This window comes from Propithecus coquereli, unplaced genomic scaffold (assembly GCF_000956105.1).
Source record: "Propithecus coquereli isolate 6110/MARCELLA unplaced genomic scaffold, Pcoq_1.0 Scaffold254, whole genome shotgun sequence".
In the NCBI taxonomy this organism is placed as follows: Eukaryota; Metazoa; Chordata; class Mammalia; order Primates; family Indriidae; genus Propithecus; species Propithecus coquereli.
Genome location: NW_012148108.1, coordinates 636,431 through 656,853, shown reverse-complemented (window position 1 = coordinate 656,853; position 20,423 = coordinate 636,431). Strand labels below are relative to the sequence as shown.

The window sequence follows — 20,423 nt, the reverse complement described above, 5'->3', positions numbered from 1 at the left end:
AATGTTTGTTTAAAACTTTAGTTATTTCCTTGGGGTGTGTCTTAATCCATTTGTGTTGCTGTGAATTACCTGAGGCTGGGTAATTTATAAAGAAAAGAGGTTTATTTGGCTCACAGTTCTGCAGGCTGTACGAGAAGCGTAGTGCTGGCACGTGCATGTGATGAAGGTCTTACGCTGCCTTCACTCATGGAGGAAAGGGAAGAGGAAGGGGAGCTGGCGTGTGCGGAGATCACATAGCAAGAGAGAAGGCGAGGGAAGGGGAGGTGCTAGGCTCTTTTTAACAACCAGTTCTCTCACGATAGTACAGGAAGAACTCACTTACCAGGAGAACAGCACCATGCCATTCATGAGGGATCGACCCCCATGACCCACACACCTCCCATTAGGTCCCAACTCCAACATTATGGATCAAGTTTCATCATATTTGGAGGTGTCAAATATCCAAACTATAGCAGGGAATATGCCTACATTGAGAATTACTGGTCAAATAATACGCTTATTTGGTGGCTTTTACTCACTATAGCCATGTTGCATTCCAGAGACGTACCAACTTATTCTTCAACCAGCAGTGTTTGAAGATGTCTATTTTTTATATCTTTATCCAAACACAGAGTATTAGCATTTTTTAAGCTGTCAAATTGGCCAAGATTTCTAGAAGTATAACTAATCGTTTTGATTTGCATTTTAACGCTAATGAATTTGAACATCATCTGTCTGTTATTATTGGCCATTTTTTCCTTTGTGCGTTGCCTGTTCATATCCTCTGCTTCCTACTAGAATATTCATCTTTTTTTATTGTCCTGAAAGTATTCATCTTATAGTAAGGATATTTAAGCTCTCTTACGTGTGCTATAAATATTTTTCCTAGTTTATGTGTTCTTTAATTGAGCTATAATGGATTATTTATTCCTGTTTTTATTTTAAGTATTAAGTTTTTTGGTAGTTTTTAATGAATAAGCCACAAATTGTAAGTAGATCATCTAAAAGATTGATTACATCCTAGGGATGTAACCAATTTATTTCCTCCATTTAACAAACTTCATAGTTAAACTATGGTTGTTAAAACCATGCCAGACATAGGCCCTACCAATTAAAGGTGAATAAGATAACACAGTTGTCTTCAAGAAGTTCACATTCTAGTTGGAAAAATGGACATGTGAACAGTTAGATACAGTGAGATAAAAACTGTAATAAAAGGGTGGAAACAGGTCTGTGGAATCACAGAAAGGAGCCTCTGCTGGGGACAGGGAAAGCTTCACTAATGACAGGGAGCTAGAACTTAGCTTACTTGATAGTCTGAAGTAGAACTATTAAATTCTAAAGTTTTTCCTGACTTTGTTTCATTTTTCTAAAAGGTTGTACCAATAGAAGATTATGGACGATTCTGTCATTGACAGTTGGCGGAACCATTGCTCTTTGCATTGGACTACTTACGTCTGTCTACCTTGCCACTTTACATGAAAATGATTTATGGTTTTCTAATATTAAGGTATGGGGTTTCTATTACCATTGTGTGATTTATTCGTCAGTGTCTCTAGTAGTTAACCATGTAGATAAATGACTAAGACAACTCAATTTTGCCATAAAAAATTCAGTCTCTTGAAAGATTTGACTATAGAGTGAAGAGACTTTTATTATTTTAAAGTAACGTCGAAATGTTTATAATGAAGTGAGTTTTCCCTTTTTCATAAACTTCATTTATGTAACAGTTACTCATATTTTTCAAATTATGGATTGTGAAATTAATGCAGTAGATCATGAGTAACATTTATTCTGATGAAATAAAATAGAAGAGGATACTGTCACATATAGTAAGGTTGAGAAATGTTTTGTGAAACTTTTATGTGTATATAAAATTGGATGACAGTATAAAATGTATTTTTTTTCCTGTGGCAATAGAGAAAAAAATCAAAAGCCCCTGCTATAAACTGTGGAATCTTAATCTGGCTAATAGAGGGACCTCAACATGTTTATACTCTTCTAATATTATATAAATGATTTTTGGGGGTAGGGAAGCCACAGTTTTTGTGGGGAAAGGAGCCACAATTTTCATCAGATTTTCAAGAGGGTCTGTGACTATTTTTTGGAGACAGATTTTCGCTCTGTCACCCTAGGTAGAGTGCTGTGACGTGAGCCTAGCTCACGGCAACCTCAAACTCCTGGGCTCAAGCAATCCCCCTGCCTCAGCCTCCCAAGTAGCTGGGACTACAGGCAGACAACACCATGCCTGGCTAATTTTTCTAATTTTAGTAGAGACGGGGTCTCGCTCTTGCTCAGACTGGTCTCAAACTCCTGACCTGAAGTGATCCTCCCACCTTGGCCTCCCAGAGAGCTAGGATTACAGGTGTGAGCCACTGTGCCCGGCCTCACCACGGTGTTTAATTTGATGTTACCCACAAAACAGGTGCAGTAATATCTGAATATTTAATTCAGATATTCAATAAATAAATATCTTATGTGTGCCAGAATACTGTTCTAGGCCCTGGGAATACAGCATTAAATATGATGTGGAGCTTAATTCTGGGAGGGAAAAATCAGAAACAAAGCGAAAATAAACACTATGGTGAAAATCAAACAGGATGACGAGGCAGTCACTAGAAGGCTATTTGGAACTGGGAAGTGAAACAGGGCACTCTGAGGATACGACATGTAAACCAAGACTTGGGTGACTAGAAGGAACTAGCCAGGCTAAGATCTGTGAGAACATTCTAAGCAGAGGGAGCAGCAAGTGAAAGACTCTAAGGTTAAAATAAACTTGGTAAGTTAGTTATCAGAAGGCACATGTGACCAGAATTTATGAGCAATGTCAAGAATGGTTCGATAGAGGAGATGATCACATCCCACAGGGCTTTGTAGGCTGCACAGGAGTTGGCGAGAGGTGAACAGAGTCAGAGCTATTTAGGACATAGACTTGGGGGGATGTATTGATTGATCGTGTGGAAGGCGATTGAGAGGGGAGAATTGTCAGCAACGATCTTTGTCCCATTTAGCAGCTGGATAGATGGATGGACGTGCCATTTACTAGGACAGTGAACTCCATGGGAGGGGGAGATCTGGAAGGTTCAGTGACTTGTGACACCAGCTACCCAGAGTTAGGCCAAACTTCCTAGGTTGAGGGACAGTCCTCTACAAAAATGTCCTTACTTCACATACTGGTTGCAAGTTTGGGGGTTCCCCAGGCAACCCCCTCACTTCTGACCAGCTGGCTACAAATTCTCAGGTTCCCACAACCCACTCAGGTTCAATAATTCACTAGAGCAACCCGCAGAACTCAGGAAAGTGCTATACTTAGGATTACGGTTTTATTAGGGCACAGGGATACAAATCTGAACCAGTCAAAGGGAAAGACACGTTGGGTGGGGTCTGAGAGGGTCCCAAATGCAAAATTTTCATTCTCCTTTCCCTGTGGAGTCAGGCCCCGGTACCCTCCTGGCACATCAGTGTGTGACAGTACGTCGACTGTGCCAACCAAGGAAGCTCACCTGACCTCCAGTGTCCAGCTTTCACTGGGACTTCATTATGTAGGCGTGAGATTGAATCATTGGCCACAAGGTTGAACTCCATCTCCAGCCCCCTCCGCTCCCCAGAGGTTGGGCTGGTATCACGTGGCTCAAAGCCCCAACCCTCTGGGCATGTGGTTGGTCTTACTGGCATGGCCAGCCACAGTCCTGACTCATCTCCTCAGCACAAACTATGGCTCACCCTGTCACCTGTCAGCACAAGTAGTCAGACTTGGCCTCAGGAACCCAGCCTGAACAATGAGGACACTCTTACCACTCAGGCGTTCCAAGGAGTTAGAGGCTACCTTCCAGGAACTGGGACAAAGAGCAGCCAAATTCTGTATTCCTAGAGCTTAGAGGTTACCTCCCAGGAAGCAGGGACAGAGGCCAGCCAAATTCTTTATTATCCTGGAGGCAAGGCAGGAAATGATGAGGTCACCTTTGGCTATGTTGCGAGGCACTTTTAAAGCTCCCCGAGTAGAGATACGGAATACAGGAGGCTGGACTTAGGGTCTGAAGGCAGGAGTTCCATCTGTGTTGGAAATGGGCATTTTCCTATTGCAGTCTTGCTGATGTGTGGGTGAGATTGTTTCAGGAGTGTGTAGAATGAGAAAAGAAAGGGAGCCTAGGCTAGTTTCTGTCTGTTCCTGAGATACCACCTGGGAAGCTACAAAACAGGCCCCTCCTCTAACGGGTTTCTCCCCACCCACCGCCACCCTGGGCTCCTGAAACTTACCTTTGAGCTCAGAGTCTTACTGCATTTTTTCTCTTTATTCAAGCAGTAGCTCATAGTGTACACTTTTTTTTTTTCTGTATCACAAGAGGAATCCTCCGATGTTGTAACTGTTTCTCAGACCTGCTAATACCTCTGCACAGGCATTTGGTTTATTTTTTAGCTTAGATTCTCCACATCAGCTCTCTGCGATAAAGGAAATGTTCTATATCTGCATAGCCCATTTGAACTGTGGGTAGTACGACTCAGGTGCTAAATTTTAAATTTTATTTTATTTTTATTAATCTGAACTTTAATTTTAAAATGCGTATACATTTTCTGTCAATAAGCAACTAAGAATTATAACCATTACTGATTAAAGACCTTATTTAGCCAAAGGAAAAACTCATTCTTGGAGTACATATGCCTTCATAAATTTACTGCTATAATTTATGCCATTTTTATATTGGGGAATTATTTGAGAAGGTTGAATCTATTTTCCTTTTGTATTTGTAGGTTATGCCTTATTCTCATCTAAATCGGTACGCTAATGAAAATACTTTGATTTTATTTTGAATACTTTGAATTAGTTGTAATTATTTCGAGAGTAAAAATACTGCTTATAAAATGGACAAGTCATACATTGAGTTTATGCATTCAGAATGATTTTTTTTTTTTTTTTTTTTCCCCCCCGAGACAGAGTCTCGCTTTTGTTGCCCGGGCTAGAGTGAGTGCCGTGGCGTCAGCCTAGCTCACAGCAACCTCGAACTCCTGGGCTCAAGCGATCCTTCTGCCTCAGCCTCCCAAGTAGCTGGGACTACAGGCATGTGCCACCATGCCCAGCTAATTTTTTCTATATATTTCTAGTTGTCCGATTAATTTCTTTCTATTTTTAGTAGAGACGGGGTCTCACTCTTGCTCAGGCTGGTTTCAAACTCCTGAGCTCAAACAATCCGCCCTCCTCGGCCTCCCAGAGTGCTAGGATTACAGGCGCGAGCCACTGCGCCCGGCCCAGAATGATTTTTTAAATGTTTGTTGCAGTGTTCGTATGTGAGAAGTGGCGACCCAAAAGCAACAACTTGGAAGATAAAGAAAAGGATATTGTTTTCAGATGGTCTTAGAAAATCTGTGTGTAGTATCCTTCCTGAGCATATTTTTTAAGCTAAAAAGTTATTTTCCTATTGTATTAACCATTCTGTTACATTTCCCTTGCTAGGAAATTGCAAGTATTAGAGATTTTTAAAAATACCCTTTATTGAGTGTCAGCTGTGTGCCTGGAACTATTATATTTTGGGTACATTTCATACGTATTCTATTTAATCTGACTGTCTCCAGAGCCCAAACACTTCAAATTGTCCTTTAAATGCAATCTGCTTTTTCGTTGCTCTTCATTATAAACAAAATCTAAACGGGCAAAGCCCATGTTCCTGCTTGCTGTGGTGCCCGGCACATCAGCAGCACTAAGTAGCTTTCAATCTGTTTTGAGTAGAGTCAGCCTCTGGGGTTGAGGGGGTGGCGTAGGCGGACAAGGGGAGGCACCTGGCTGCTGTGAAAGTTCTGGATTGCAGCTAGAGCAGAAGGATGCGACTTTCGGAGCTCGCCTTTGGGGATAGGATATAGTTAGTACTGGCAAGGGGAGAGCCAATCAGTGCTTTTTGTATGATTTGTGTTTAGTAGATATAGTAAAAATCTATATGGTCTTGATTCTTTTTGTTTTGAACATGTATTCTGCTTTTTTATTATGCAAACTATACTGTGACAAAAATTTTTAAATGAAAAGCATCATTCAGTATTCATTACCAAAAAGCAGTTTTCATTTTATCCTTCCATTTTTTTGCACTACATACCTATATATTTTACTTATTTATGACCCTAACATAGTTTTTCTAATCTGCTTTATCTGATGTTACATCACATGCTTTTTCCATATATAGTTATATATTTTCAAAAAACTTTTACAATTGTTGTGTAAATAATTATGGTTATATAATTTAGTGTTTTTGAAGTTTTTATACCCGTAGTTCATTTACAATGTTCCTGCTCCCAATTGTGGGTAGACTGTTTCTAGTAGTATAGTTAATCTCCTCAAATTGCTTCCTTCTCATTTTAAAGTGGCAGTGTAACAATGTCAGTTCCTTGTTTTCTTGGAATTAACTCAGAGCAATTAAGGAAAATAAAAAATAGAGTCCATCTTTGATGAAACTAAGATCTGTAATTTGGAGGGCTGCTAAATCCAGTGAAACGCAGAGAAGTGTAGAAAGACGCTGAGAGAAGATTCTCAAAGCTGTATGTTTCAGATCGAGGTGGCAAAGCATAGTTGTAAGTTACTGGCATACCCTGAGGTGAAACCACCTGTCCCCCGATTAGGACCACGGGAGTGGGTGCGAGGAGTGGCGGCAGGAGCTTTCTTGGATACACTTCGGTAAGCAGCAGCAAGATGGGCAGGCCGAAAGGAGTAATCACAGAAACACACCTATTTGTAGGAAGTGCGGTTTCAGAGGACAGGAACAAAGGGAGGCAACGTGCATTTTGAGCAGCCTTGAAACTGTCGATCTCTGTTGACTAAAGTGAGAAAAAGACTAAAAAATTCACTCTTATAAAGTACCCTGTGTAGGGAAAACTTTTGCTGGCCTGAGTTATGTCCCTGGCCTCTCCACCACGCAAACTTCTGCAAGTAGCTGGTATAGTAAGAACTTGCCACATTCAGAAATAACTAATAATCAGGAGGAACTAGCGCAAGATCTGTACAATACTGTGAGAAAAAAGGGAAGGAAAAAAACAAGAACAAATGAAGATGGTGTTTGATGACAAACAGTTACCAGAAAAACTTTACAGCAGAGACATGAAGATGGTAACCAAACATGTCACATTAAAAAATAAACACATTAGATCTGTGGAAGATGAATTCAAAGCAGAGACGTAAGAAGGTATGTGCCTTGTTCAAGGGGATGTAGGAAGACAACAAAAGGAAAGGAAACATGAACTAGAAAAACTTAGACAAGAAATAGGATTAAAAGTTATAACCATAATAGAAATTATGACCATGTTGGATGCAACATACAAGAGACCAGAATCTTCAGAAAGTACACAAAGAGGGTGATAAAGTAAATGAAATTAGTAAAGTTAAGGTATTAGAAGAAAGTGACAGCTGAGGAAAAAAAAACAACAGCAAACATGCATAATTTATGTCCCAAAAGAAGAGAACCAAAACAATGAAACAGGGAACAATATATATGTTTAAAGATGTAATTGGAGAAAACTTTATAAAAATAAAAGAAATTTTGCATCTGCAAATTGAAAGGGCATGGTGAGTCCCAAGAAAAATTGGTGTAGAAAAATCTTTAGCAGGATATAGTTCTGTGAAGATGCTGGACTTAAATATAAAGAATCCTTTGGACACTCCAGACAAGAAATCAAGCTGCCTATACAGGGAGACAGAGTCAATGTGGCTTTCAGCTTTTCCGTGGTAACATTTAATCTCAAAGACTGTGAATGATGCCTATAAACTACTCCAGTAAAAGAAAGTGATTTACACATTTTAACCCAGTTATTCCATCATGTATAAAGGAAAGGCACTGTACAAATTTTTTTGTTGTTCCTGGGATGTATGTATTTTCAAGAACACCTGCAGAAATTGGAAGAGGAAAATCTTCAGCCAGCCAAGAAATAAATGGAAAAACAAGGGCAGAAAGACTGTCAGCTGGGCTCAAAATTATCTAACCGTAGGACTAATACTAAATGTTACCAAACTAAATGTATGTGATATAAGCAGTGTAATAATAACGTGATAATGTTAACGTATGTAATGTTATGATTAATAATAACAAAGTAATACAAGATAAAACAGGAAGGGAAAGAGAGGGTAAAAGATGGTGGCGGTATCCTGATTTCTTTATCCTATAGCTAGAAGTCAGAAAGTTTCATTTAACTGGTAAGTCAAGAAACAGGCAGCCAGGCATGGTGGCATGTGCCTGTAGTAGTCCCCAGCTAATTGAGAGGCTGAGGCAGGAGAATCGTTTGAGACCAGAAGTTCTGAGCTGTGGTGTGCTATGCTGATTGGGTGTCTGCACTAAATTCTGCATCAGTGCGGTGACCTCCTGGGAGTGTGGGACCACCAGCTTGTCCAAGGAGGGGTGAACCGGCCAAGGTCAGAAACAGAACAAGTCAAAACTCCTGAGCTGGTCAGTAGTGGGGCAGTTCCTGTGAATAGCCACTGCACTCCAGCCTGGGCCACGTAGTGAGACCCTATCTCTAAAAAAACAAAACAGAGGTATAGTGTATATAAAAGAAAACTCCAAGAAAAATACTACCTAGTAAAATTGGACAGGGAAGAACTTCATAAGTTCTTCAAAAGATTGTTATTATTCATCATAGGAAATGAGTAGATACTGTGTATAGAAGTAAAGAATTAAGTTATCCTATAAAGTTATAGTTATAAAGGTAATTCCTAGAACAAAAATATAAACCTCCCAAATTAAAGGAAACATGCACACACAGAAACCAAGCAGACGCAGATAATATAGTGAAGGATTTGTTCTAAAAAGCAGTAAAAAGTGTGACACAAAGTGTGTTAACACACATACACATTTTTATATAAATAAATATAAATATTTATTTCTTAGCTAATAAAGGAGAAACTCTGCATCACAAAACAAAACCCAAACCACATGCTATAAGCACACAATCCTCACACAGCAAAGTGACTTAGAAGGATTGACAGCAAATCCTTGGCTAAGGACTTACTAAATGCATGCAAAGAGGGAAAAGAATGTTTCAGGTAGAACGTGTTAAATGAGACAAAGGGCAGTGCTCAGTGATAAAGATGCCAACCACAAATATGACTAGCCATGCATCCAATAACTTGGCATCAATATTCATAAAGTAAAAACAAATAGAGAAACATTTAATTCTCCTTTCTCAGTTCATGAAAAAGCAAGTGGAACAAAAATAAGGATATAGAAGACCTGGGAAAAATGACGAATACAGTAGATCTATAAATACCTAAAGGCAGCATTTACCTTGTTCTAATAAGATGTCCATAGAATGTACACAAAACATTGAAATGTTAAGCCACAAGAAAATCTCAGATCCATAGATGTAGAGATTACATGGATAATATTTTCTGATTATAACATAGGGGACAAGAAAAATGAAAACATGTCACGTAAAACTTGGACATGAATGTTTGTAGCATTTTTTATAATAGCCAAAAAAGTAGAAACAACCCAAATGTTCATCAACTGATAAGGGAATAAATGTGGTATATCTATATAGTGATACATCATGTGCCAATTTTGCAGTGAATTACCAATACATGTTGCAACATAGATAAACCTTGGAAATGTTCTGTTAAATGAAAGAAGCCAGGCACAAAGGACCACATCGTGTATGATTCCATTTATATGCAATGTCCAGAATAGGCCAGTCTAAAGAGACAGAAAATAGATTAGTCGTTGCCTAGGGCTAGGGCTAGAATTTGCAGAGATAGTTAAATGGCACGTGGTTTCTTTTGGGGATAATGGAAATGTTATAAAATCGATTGTAGTGATACATGCTCAACTCTGTGAATATAGGAAAAGCCATTAAATCGTACGCTTTAAATAGGTGAATTGTATGATATGTGAATTCTATCTCAGTAAAGCTGTTTAAAAAAAAAGATACATTTTAAAATATGCTACGCACGCATCTCAGGCCAAATGCTAAGACTGAACCCTGTAGGGAAACAGAGCGAGCGAATAGAACTTTCTGTGATGGTGAAAAGTTCTTTATCTGTGCTGTGTTAATACTGCAGCCCCTAGCCAAATGTACTCAGGAACTAAGGAACTGAATGTTTAATTTTGATTAAATGTAAGCAAGCACGTGTGGCTAGAGGCTAATTAATTGGACGACACACACCACAAGCTTACCCTTATTACTACTGTTGTTTACCATTGCTTCAGAGAGACCAGCAACACAAACATGGGGAGAAGTAAAAAAAAAAAAGTGTAAAAATTGGAAAGGAGAAGGTAAAATTATCATTTGCATATGATGCGATGCTTTATACCTGGAAACCCCCAGAGAATAATCTGAAAAATATTACTAACAGTAAGAAAATTCAGATGGTAGCAGGGTACAAAACTAAATGTACAGAAACCAAAATATTTTAAAATTTGCCAAATTGAAATTAATGGAGAAGGAAGAGCCCCTTTAGTGCTGCCTGGTAATCCTCCCACACTTCCTCCACCCATTTACCCCCAGCCCTCCTGGAGCACTTTGGGATCCTTTTCTTCCCTCACACCTTCCCCAGTCTTTACCCTCCGCCGATGGCTGCTTCTCATGTTGCTGGGAAAGTAGAAGCAGACTGAGGAGGCCTCCACATGCTCCTACTCAGCATCCGCCTGGGTCTGTGCCCATTTACGCTGACCTTTCTTCCTGTCTCTTGTGTGTGATATCCTGTCTCCTGAAGCACACTATTCCAGCCGTTGATTGTCTCCTGCTCTTTCTCCCTTCTTGTGGGGGGCGGGGGTGAGCCATTGTGACCCCACTTTGTCTTTCAGCTACTGTCCCATTTTTCTGCTTATCTTGACACCAAAACTCCCCCAAAAGTTGGTTGACGCGTAGTCCCTGTTTCTCTCCGATTTTCTGTCTCTCGACCCCATTCCAGTCAGGCTTTTACCCCTGACACTTCTCTAAAAATGTCCCTATTAAAGTCCCCTTTGACCTGCAAGATGCTTAATGCAGTGGTCATTTCTCAGTCCTCAGTCCACCTGACCTATTAGCCTTTTTCCCTGGCTTCCAGGACACAGGCTTCTGGATCTACTGCTGCCTCCCCCGCCCATCCCGGGAGCTCCTTTAAGGCTACTCCTCAGCCCCCAACTTCTCATTAGCAAAGAACCCCAGGACTCAGCTCTTGTAATTTTCTGCCCACCCTCACGTCTAAGAACGATCTTGTCTGTGACTTTCAATACCGTCTGTATGCAGATGAATCCCAAATGTGTAACGTCTGCACAGACCTCTCCCCTGAACACCAGACCTTGATATCCAGCCCCCTCCTTGGCCACCTTCATTTGGATGCCCAACAGGTGTGTCAGACTTAACAGGTCCAAAGTCAAGCTCCTGACCCTCCCTGCCCCCAGGTGTTTCTCCTTCAGTCTTCTCCATCTCTTCATCCTTCAAGAAACCTTGGGAAGTCCTAGCTCTCTCTCACCCCACATTACACCCTCAGCAAATCTTAACAGCTTCGCTTTCACGGTATCAAGAATCTGGTCATCTCTCGCGACCTTCACCTTTATCTCCACCTGGGTTATTCCAGCAGCCTCCTTCCTCACTGGCTTCCCTGCTTTGCCCCTGCCCCTGCCCCTGCCCCTGCCCCTATAGCCGGTTCTAAGCATAGCAGCCAGTGTGGGCCTTTTATTCTAAAATGTGAATCAGGCCAGGGTTGTAAGGGTGGCTCATGCCTGGAACCCCAGCACTGCGGGAGGCCAGAGCCTGAGGCCAGGAGTTCAAGAACAGCCTGGGCAACACAGCAAAACCCCATCTCTGAGAAAACTATCTTATAGAGTACATATTTTGCTCGTTTGTTGTCTTCTCCCTCTACTCTAGATTGTAAATTTCATCAAGGCAGAGATTTTTGCCTGTTTATTCCCTGCTGAATCTCACAGCACAAAAATGCTTGTCACTTGGTGGTGGTCAATAGGTATTTTTGAATGAATGAATGAGGAAATAGATTGGAGGAAGACGAGACCAATTAGAGGCGCAGAATCCCATGAGGAAAGCTACTTTAATAGTTGAAGCAAAAAGCTGTTCATTCCTTTCATTTGATCCTGGTGTTTCCTTGAATACAGGTACACCTCAGATTGTGGGTTGGGTCCAGACCACCACAGTAAGGCAAGTTGCACAAGTTTTTTGGTTTCCCAGTGCATGCAGAAGTTATGTTTACACTGTAGTCTAAGTGTACAGTAACAGCATTATGTCTAAAAAAACAACGGACATACCTTAGTTTTAAAATACTTTAGTAAAAATAAACTGTAGTTACAGGTGTCAAAAAATACTTAGTGCTAAAAATGCTAATGATCATCTGAGCCTTCAGCAAGCCACAGGCTTTTTGCTGGTGGAGGGTCTTGCCTTGGTGTTGATGGCTGCTGACCGATCAGGGTGGTAGCTGCTGAAGGTTAGGGTGGCCGTGGCAATTTCTTTTTTTTTTTTTTTTTTGAAAAAGGGGCTTACTCTGTTTCCCTGGTTTAAGTGAGTGCCGTGGCATCATCCTAGCTCACAGCAACCTCACACTCCTGGGCTCAAGCGATCCTTCTGTCTCATCTTCCCGAGTAGCTGGGATCACAGGCATGCGCCACCATGCCCGGCTAATTTTTTCTATATATTTTTAGTTGTCCAGATCATTTCTTTCTATTTTTAGTAGAGACGGGGGTCTCGCTCTTGCTCAGGCTGGTCTCGAACTCCTGACCTTGAGCGATCCACCCGCCTCGGCCTCCCAGAGTGCTAGGATTACAGACGTGAGCCACCGCGCCCGGCCGCAGTTTCTTAAAATATGACACCAGTGAAGTTTGTGGCATCAATTGACTCTTCCCTTCACAAAAGATTTCTCGGTAGCATGAAGTGCTGTTTGACAGCATTTTACCCAGTTTCTTTCAAAACTGGTGTGAGTCCTCTCAAACCCCTCCACTGCTTTATGAGCTACATTTGTGTAAAACTCTACATCCTTTGTTGTCATTTCAGCAGTGTTCACAGCGTCTTCGCCAGGAGTAAATTCCATCTCAAGAAAACTCGTTCTTTGCTCACTTATAGAAGCAACTCCTCATCCGTTCAAGTGTTATCATGAGATCGCAGCAATTGAGTCACATCCTCAGGCTCCACTTCTAATTCTAGTGCTCTCGTTTCCACCCCCTCTGCAGTTATTAATACTTCCTCCACTGGAGTCTTGAGTCCCTCAAAGTCATCCGTGAGGGTTGACATCAAATTCTTCCTAACTCCAGTGAATGTGGATATTTTGACATCTTCCCATGAATCACAGATATTCTTAATGGCATCTAGAATGGTGAATCCTTTCCAGAAGTTTTCCAATTTATTTATTCCATCAGAGGAATTACTTTCGAAGGCAGCTATCGCCTTACAAAATGTATTTCTCAAATGATAACACTTAAAGTCAGAATTGCTCCTTGATCCATGGGCTGCAGAGTGGATGTTGTGTCAGAAACAAAAACAACATTAACCTCCTTGTACCTCTCCATCAGCATTCTCGGTGACCAAGTGCGTTATCAGTGAGCAGTAACATTTTGAAAGGAATCTTTTATTCTGAGCAGTCTTAATAGAAGAATATTCAGTAAACCATCCTGTGAACAGATACGCTGGCATCCGGGCTTCATTGTTCTATTTATAGAGCACAGGCAGAGTAGATTTAACGTAATTCTTAAGGGCTCTAGGATTTTTGGAATGGCAGATGAGCATTGGCTTCAACTTGAAGACACCAGCTGCATTGGCCCCTAACAAGAAAGCCTGTCCTTTGATGCCTCGCCTTGACTTCTCTCTAGCCGTGGTTATCCTAGGTAACATCTTCTTCCAGTAGGAGGCCCTTTGTCTACATTGAAGATCTGTTGTGTAGTGTAGCAGCCTTCATCGGTGATCTTAGCTAGATCTTCTGGGTAACTTGCTGCTTCACCCTGCACCTTTATGTCATAGAGACATAAAAGTTTCTTTCCTTCAACCTCACGATTCACCCTCTGCTAGCTTCAAACTTTTCTTCTGCAGCTTCTTCTTAGAATTGAAAAGAATTGGGCCTTGCTCTGGATTAGGCTTTGACTTAAAGGAATGTTGTAGCTGGTTTGATCTTCTACTTAGATCGCTCAGACTTTCTCCACATCCTCAATGAGGCTGTTTTGCTTTCTTATCACATATGTGTTCACTGGAGTAGCAGTTTCAGTTTCCTTCAGGAACTTTTCCTTTGCATTCACAGCGTGGCTGTTTGGTGCAAGAGGCTTAGCTTTCAGACATCTTAGCTTTCAACATACCTTCCTCACTAAGCCTAATCATTTCTACCTTTTGATTTCAAGCAAGAAATGTGCCACAGTTCTTTTCACTTGAACACTTAGAGGTCCTATCGTAGGGTTATTAATTTCAATATTGTTGTGCCTCAGGGAATAGGGAGGCCCGAGGAGAAAGGAGAGGGACAAGGGAAGGGCCAGTCGGTGGAGCAGTCAGAACACACATTTATTGATTAAGTTCGCTATCTTCTATGGGTGTTGTTTGTGGTGTCCTGAAACAGTTACAGTGGTAACATCAAAGATCACTGATCCCAGATCACCATAATAGATATGGTAATGAAAATCAATTCTAAAATACTGTGAGAATAACCAAAATGTGACACAGAGACAAATGGTACCAATAGACGTGTTTGATGCAGAGTTGCCACAAACCTTCAGTTTGTAAAAAAAAAAAAAAAAAAAAAAAAAATGCATTGTCTGCAAAGCACAATAAAACAAGATATGCCTGTAGTCATTTTCCGTTTGTCTACAGTGCATTCTTCTTTCTTCTTGAAACTTGAACTCCTCCAGGTCAAGGAGTAGATTCTTGCACCTTCTCATTGCCCCAGCAAATTTATGTTCAGCGATGAGGAAAGGTAATTCTCATTTGGCTGTAAGCACTGACATCACTCTTTTTTTTTTTTTAGTTTTTTCCTTGTGCTAACATTTTCCGCTGTTACTCTTAGTTATTTGACATTGCAGACATTGCCTGTATTCCCATTGAATACTCCTGCAAAGCAAGGAGTCTTTATAATAAATAGGGTAAACCACGCAATGGTGTTACTAACCACAGTAGTACTAAAACTGCTCATGGCTTCAGTGCAGGCCCAGAGGAAGTACTGTCACTTCAGCAACAGCGTAACCTACTCACAAACCCCGCTTGGCAACTCTCATGTGTCACGGCTTTCATCAACTTTAGGGCAAGAATCATTCCGTTCTAACAGATGGACATGAATTTAACCAGACAATAAACCATGTATGTGCCATAAATGTGTTTGCTGAGGGCACGATTCCCAGTACAGAACTTTTAAGAACAGCTGTCTTATCATGAGCTACTGTTTCTTGGGGAGATGATTTGTTAACCTAATTCTGAAAGAGATTACATTCATAAAGTTAATCTTTCAGTGGCTTCCCCACTACCAGCAGCCTAGTTATTTGGGGGGACAATTTTTATAAATAAAAGTTATTTACATGAGATTCTATTTTTAAAGCAAGGTGAGGAAGACTTGATTCAGGATTGTCGTGACAGGTATAGGGACTGCCCCAGCAGGGTCTTGCCCGGCGGGGAAAGAGATTGGGCTCATTTCCTAACACTGCAGGGGCAAGTGGGATTCATAGCCCAAGAGCGGGGTGGGGGACAGTGGATGGGAAATGACTAAGGAAACATCCGGAGTAATAAGAGATGCTAGCTCAGCCAGCCTCACGGAATTCTTGCAGAAGGCGGGCCAAGGTGATCTGACATCCCCTGAGGGATCTATTTACATGAGATTTTAAAAAACTAATTTGATGTTTTCTTTCCAGATTTGGTGTAATTTGTCTAAATGGGTTTGTTAACCCTTTTTTGCATGGCCAGCGACTTGTCTTAGTGCGTTCGGGGAATGCAGAGCATTAATTGTGAGCATTTTTTTCCTTGATGCTTTTTTCATTTAGCACTTCTGTTAAATTACTGTATAAACTATTACTTAAATGGTTTTAACTATACAGTTCTTTAAAAATACAGTTCTTTTTTCTTTCTACTTCTTTCGGTCATTCTCTTCAGAGAAGATGTTTCATTCTCTCAACAAACATTGCTTTCCCCATGGAACCTGTGCAAATTAAAATATGAAGTGTTTGTTCGTTTTACATTCTTTAGAGGGTAACTTCTACTGGTGTACGTTTTCGTTGGCATGATCTACCAGGCAAAGTATAAATTGCTGTAAAACTGGGAAAGTGTTTGAATGAGTAAAGCAGATGTTCTCTTAGCATGAAGCAGATGTAAAACTTGCAAGTGTCTGTCTAATAAAATATAGCATTTGGTTCTATACAGCTGGTGCCAGATTGTCAATTAATCATGTTTGAATGTATTTTTACTAATTAGATCCCCCTCTGTTCTTTACACATTCTGGGTATATTAAAGAAAGGGATGGGGCACAAAAGCTTTCTACTGTTAGTACTTTGAGCAGTGTTTTTTCTTGTTCCCTAGTCTTCTATTGTTAGGCTCATATAGGCCAGTCTTTTATTCCTCATGACTCTCCAGTCTGATTTGGGGATGTAGGTTTGATGTTAGGATATTCCATTGAAGACAACAGTTAGTACTTTGAACGCTTTAAGGCAGCTGGAGAAAAGAAAAGGAATGTAATTAAACTTCATATTGTTTTTTTCCTTATTTGCATGAACAAAAGCTAGTATTTGCTCACTTAACATCAATTCATAACCTCTATGGTTATTTGACTGAGTAGGAGTTTAACATTATAAAAACAAGCGATACCAGTTTGGTTTTATGTTATCAAAAGCAAAAGAGCAGTTTTTCTCAAAGATTAAAGAAGAATGGGTTAATTTAACTACTAAGAAGAGTTACCTTTACTGCTATGAAAGATACAACACAAATCAGTAGCAACTGTGAAAGCTAAAAAAGCTGTATCATTCTGTGCTGTCATTTTTGTAAAGCAAGTATGCTAATGAAATTAAATTTCAGAACCTGGTGGGCTTTTTTTTTTTTTTTTGAGACAGGATCTCACACTGTTGCCAGGGCTAGAGTGCAGTGACATATCATAGCTCATTGCAGCCTCCAACTCATGGGCTCAAGCAATCCTCCTGCCTCAGCCTCCCAAGTAGCTGGGACTACAGGCACATGCAACCACACCCAGTTAATATTTTTATTTCTCGTAGAGACAGGGTCTCGCTATTGCCCGGGCTTGTCTTAAACTCCTGGGCTCAAGCAGTCCTCCTGCCTTGGCCTCCCAAAGTACGAGGATTACAGGCGTGAGCCACTGCACCCAGCAGTGGGCCTTTTGTTCATGCTTGATTTCCCCAGGATAAATTTGTTTTCTGTGAAAGGACATTCAATCTGGAAGAAGGTTTGCTACCCTACCTCCCATTTTTCTAAAAAGGGTTAGTTAACAATGATATTAATAAAGCATAATAGTTTGGTTTTTGGAGTTGGTGATTGGATATTTAAACACTCTTAAATAATTAAGAATTTTTTCAATGCTTTATTTGTGAATTGATTTATTACACTTTTTTAATGAATAGGAGAAGTATTTAAAGAAATATTTAGAGCTAAAAAGAAAAAATTTTTAATATTTAAAGGGTAAGAGAAATATATTAAATAATTTCTAGGTCTGAAGATAAATAGCATGAGTGGTTCTTTTAATGAAATGTTTATTACCATTTGAAAATTAGTTGGAGGTAGGGAAAATAAAAATATACTGAAAGAAGGTCATCAGCTAGAAAGTGAGATGTTCCTTGTTTATTGTCTTCCCCTGATAAAGTTGGATTTGTGGAACATGGATCTGCTGTAATGTGAAAAAACATAAATGGAAATACATTTTAGATAATGTGTTGCAGATTCTAGAATCTGTTTTTTTGAATACTGGTGTAAAAGTATCTATAATGACGTAGATTATAATTTTTTGTTCATTTATATAATACTTTTACGTGCACAGTTGAATATCCCTTATCTAAAATGCTTGGGACCAGAAGTGCTTTGGATTTCAGATTTTGGAATATTAGCGTGTATGTAAGGAGATATCTTGGGGATGGGACCCAAGTCTAAACACAAAATTCCGTTATGTTTGATGTATACCTTGTACAAATAGCCTGAAAGCAATTGGTTGTAATATTTTGATAATTTTGTGCATAAAACAAAGCTTGTGTACTTCGAACAATTAGAAAACAAAGATGTCACTTCGTTGACAGTCTTTGGTTGTTTGGTATCACCATCATTGCTGACTCTGAATTTCTATATTACCTTTATAAGCAATCATTTTCTTATATATATTCACATGCAAATATTTAACAGTAAAAAATATGACAGCGAAAAAATAATGTGTTCAGAGTAACTTGTGGCATCATGTTGGCTCTCAACAAGTTTTGAATTTTGGAGTATTTAAAATTTCACATTTTCAGATTAGGGATGTTCAACCTTTATATAAAATACATAATCTAAGAGTATTCATAAGATTATTCCAGAAAGTCTCCCCCATACTTACTACCATTGCCTCCATATTTTATGTTAATGATTTAAATTTTTAAAAAAGTATTTTGCAACCAAATTGACTAATAGCTATTAATCTTCAGTTCTTCTAAGGGTAAATACTTATCTAAAAGCAGTTTAAATATTTCATGTATCCGTTTACCTACATGAACATCTTTCCACTGAGGTTACACTTGTCAAAGTAACATTCATATGTAAAAGGTCTGCCTCATTTGACTAAGAATACCTTATATTCGTAGAATAAAAAAATTATTAATCTTATGTTGTTAGCTTCTAGGCATCTGTCTAATGCAATTATATTTCTTTTCATTTGGGAGATTTTTTTAATACTGTTCCTGTTTTCCTATTTTGTATCTCACTAATATGTGGGTATGGTGATATATTTTTAATTTTTTAAAGTTTAGACATTCACAAAAGTAGAATAGTATAACAAACCCCTTTTTATCTGTCACTGAGCTTCAACAATTATCAGCTTTCTATTCTTGTTTGTCAAGATTCGAGACTATATCTTTAGAGATTTTTCTGTTTTAAGTTGTGGTTTCCGAATCCTTTCTGCAGTGACAATACGTATTTAAACAAAACTAGGTCATGTAAACGCGGAGATCTAACTTTTTTCAGGAAGTGGAGCGAGAAATCTCATTCAGAACAGAATGTGGACTGTATTACTCCTACTACAAGCAAATGCTGCAGGCTCCAACCCTCATGCAAGGTAATTACAACTAATAGTCTGATCTGGGGTCTACTCTATTCTTTTTAATATTTTAGGCAAAAATACTTTGCACGGAAGCATTTTAAATGCTCTGTAGAACTTGTGTAGTTTCTCCTTGTTAACATCTGATCATTCTATGGAAATTTTTTTTGCTCTGGAAGAAGTTATATAATACTTTATTATAACTCTCCTCTCCTTGCCTTCCAGCTCCACTCCGTCGCAAAAGTAATCTCTTTGTGATTTCTTGGTTTCGTTGCTGATTTTTCTCATGATCATTTTGGAAGCAGTCTTTGCAATACTGCTTTCACAGGAGTATTGTTTGAAAACTGGAGGTCTTTGGGTAATACCAGTGAAAATTACAGTTGTCCCTCTTGTCCCCATCGTCCCCATTCCTTCCTCTATTTTGCAGTTGCCATTTTCCTACATTTTCACTTGTCCTAAGTGGTTTAGAGCCCACACTGTTTATCTTTACTCCGTCTAATGGAAGCCCCCAGAAGGATCTCTTCTGCTTAATACATCCTTGATGTGCTCAACATGGGCGTACACGACGGAGAACCGCCCTTTTCTGGGCTTTGCTTGGATTCAGCTATGATATTTTGGCAAGAATTCTTCTCAGGTGGTGTTTTGTACATCCGATTTTATAGCAATAGGAGACAAGAAATTTTGGTTATCTTTGTTTTTGTGTCATAAAAATTAATCAGTGTTTATAGCCAGACTCGTCCACAGTAAGGCCAGTTACGCACCAGCCTCTCACTCAGGGCTTTTGGCTTTCACTTAGGATTTTGCCTGTGTCTGTTACTTCCATAGGGCTCCGTCAGTCTGGGAACTCTGAGGTGCAATTCGTACAAGAAAGATAGGCTAAGTATTGATGTTTTTCCCCTATAGTTGATCCTCATTGTTCACAGATTCCATGTTTGCAAAATTACCTGTTTGCTAAAATTTGTTTATAACACCAAAGTCAGTACTCACGGTGCTTTCACAGTCATTTATGGACACGTCCAGAGCAGTAAAAAATTTTAGTCACTGACGTGCAAGTTCCCAATAGAACCAATGAGGTAACACTCTGCCTTCTTGTTTGACATAATAGTGTCCTTTTCTCAGTCTGTTGCATGCTGTGCTTTTTATTTTTTTTTATTTTTTTTTTGCTGTTTGTTGGTGATTTTGCAGTTTAAAGTGCCCCTCCCCCAGCATAGTGTTAAATGCTGTCTGCTGTTCCTGAGCTCAAGAAGACTGTGATGTGCCTTACAGAGAAAATACATTGTTTGATAAGCTTCATTTAGGCATGAGTTATAGC

General features: G+C 39.6%; 1 protein-coding gene across 1 annotated transcript in view; it reads left to right on the top strand.

Moving 5' to 3' along the window:
* Nucleotides 1–20,423, top strand: part of DPY19L3 (dpy-19-like 3 (C. elegans)) — a 60,735-nt gene that overhangs the window by 1,366 nt on the left and 38,946 nt on the right. The window contains 2 exon segments of the mRNA XM_012647024.1: nucleotides 1,356–1,489; nucleotides 19,039–19,129. Of these exon segments, the coding sequence (XP_012502478.1) occupies nucleotides 1,356–1,489; nucleotides 19,039–19,129 (225 nt within the window).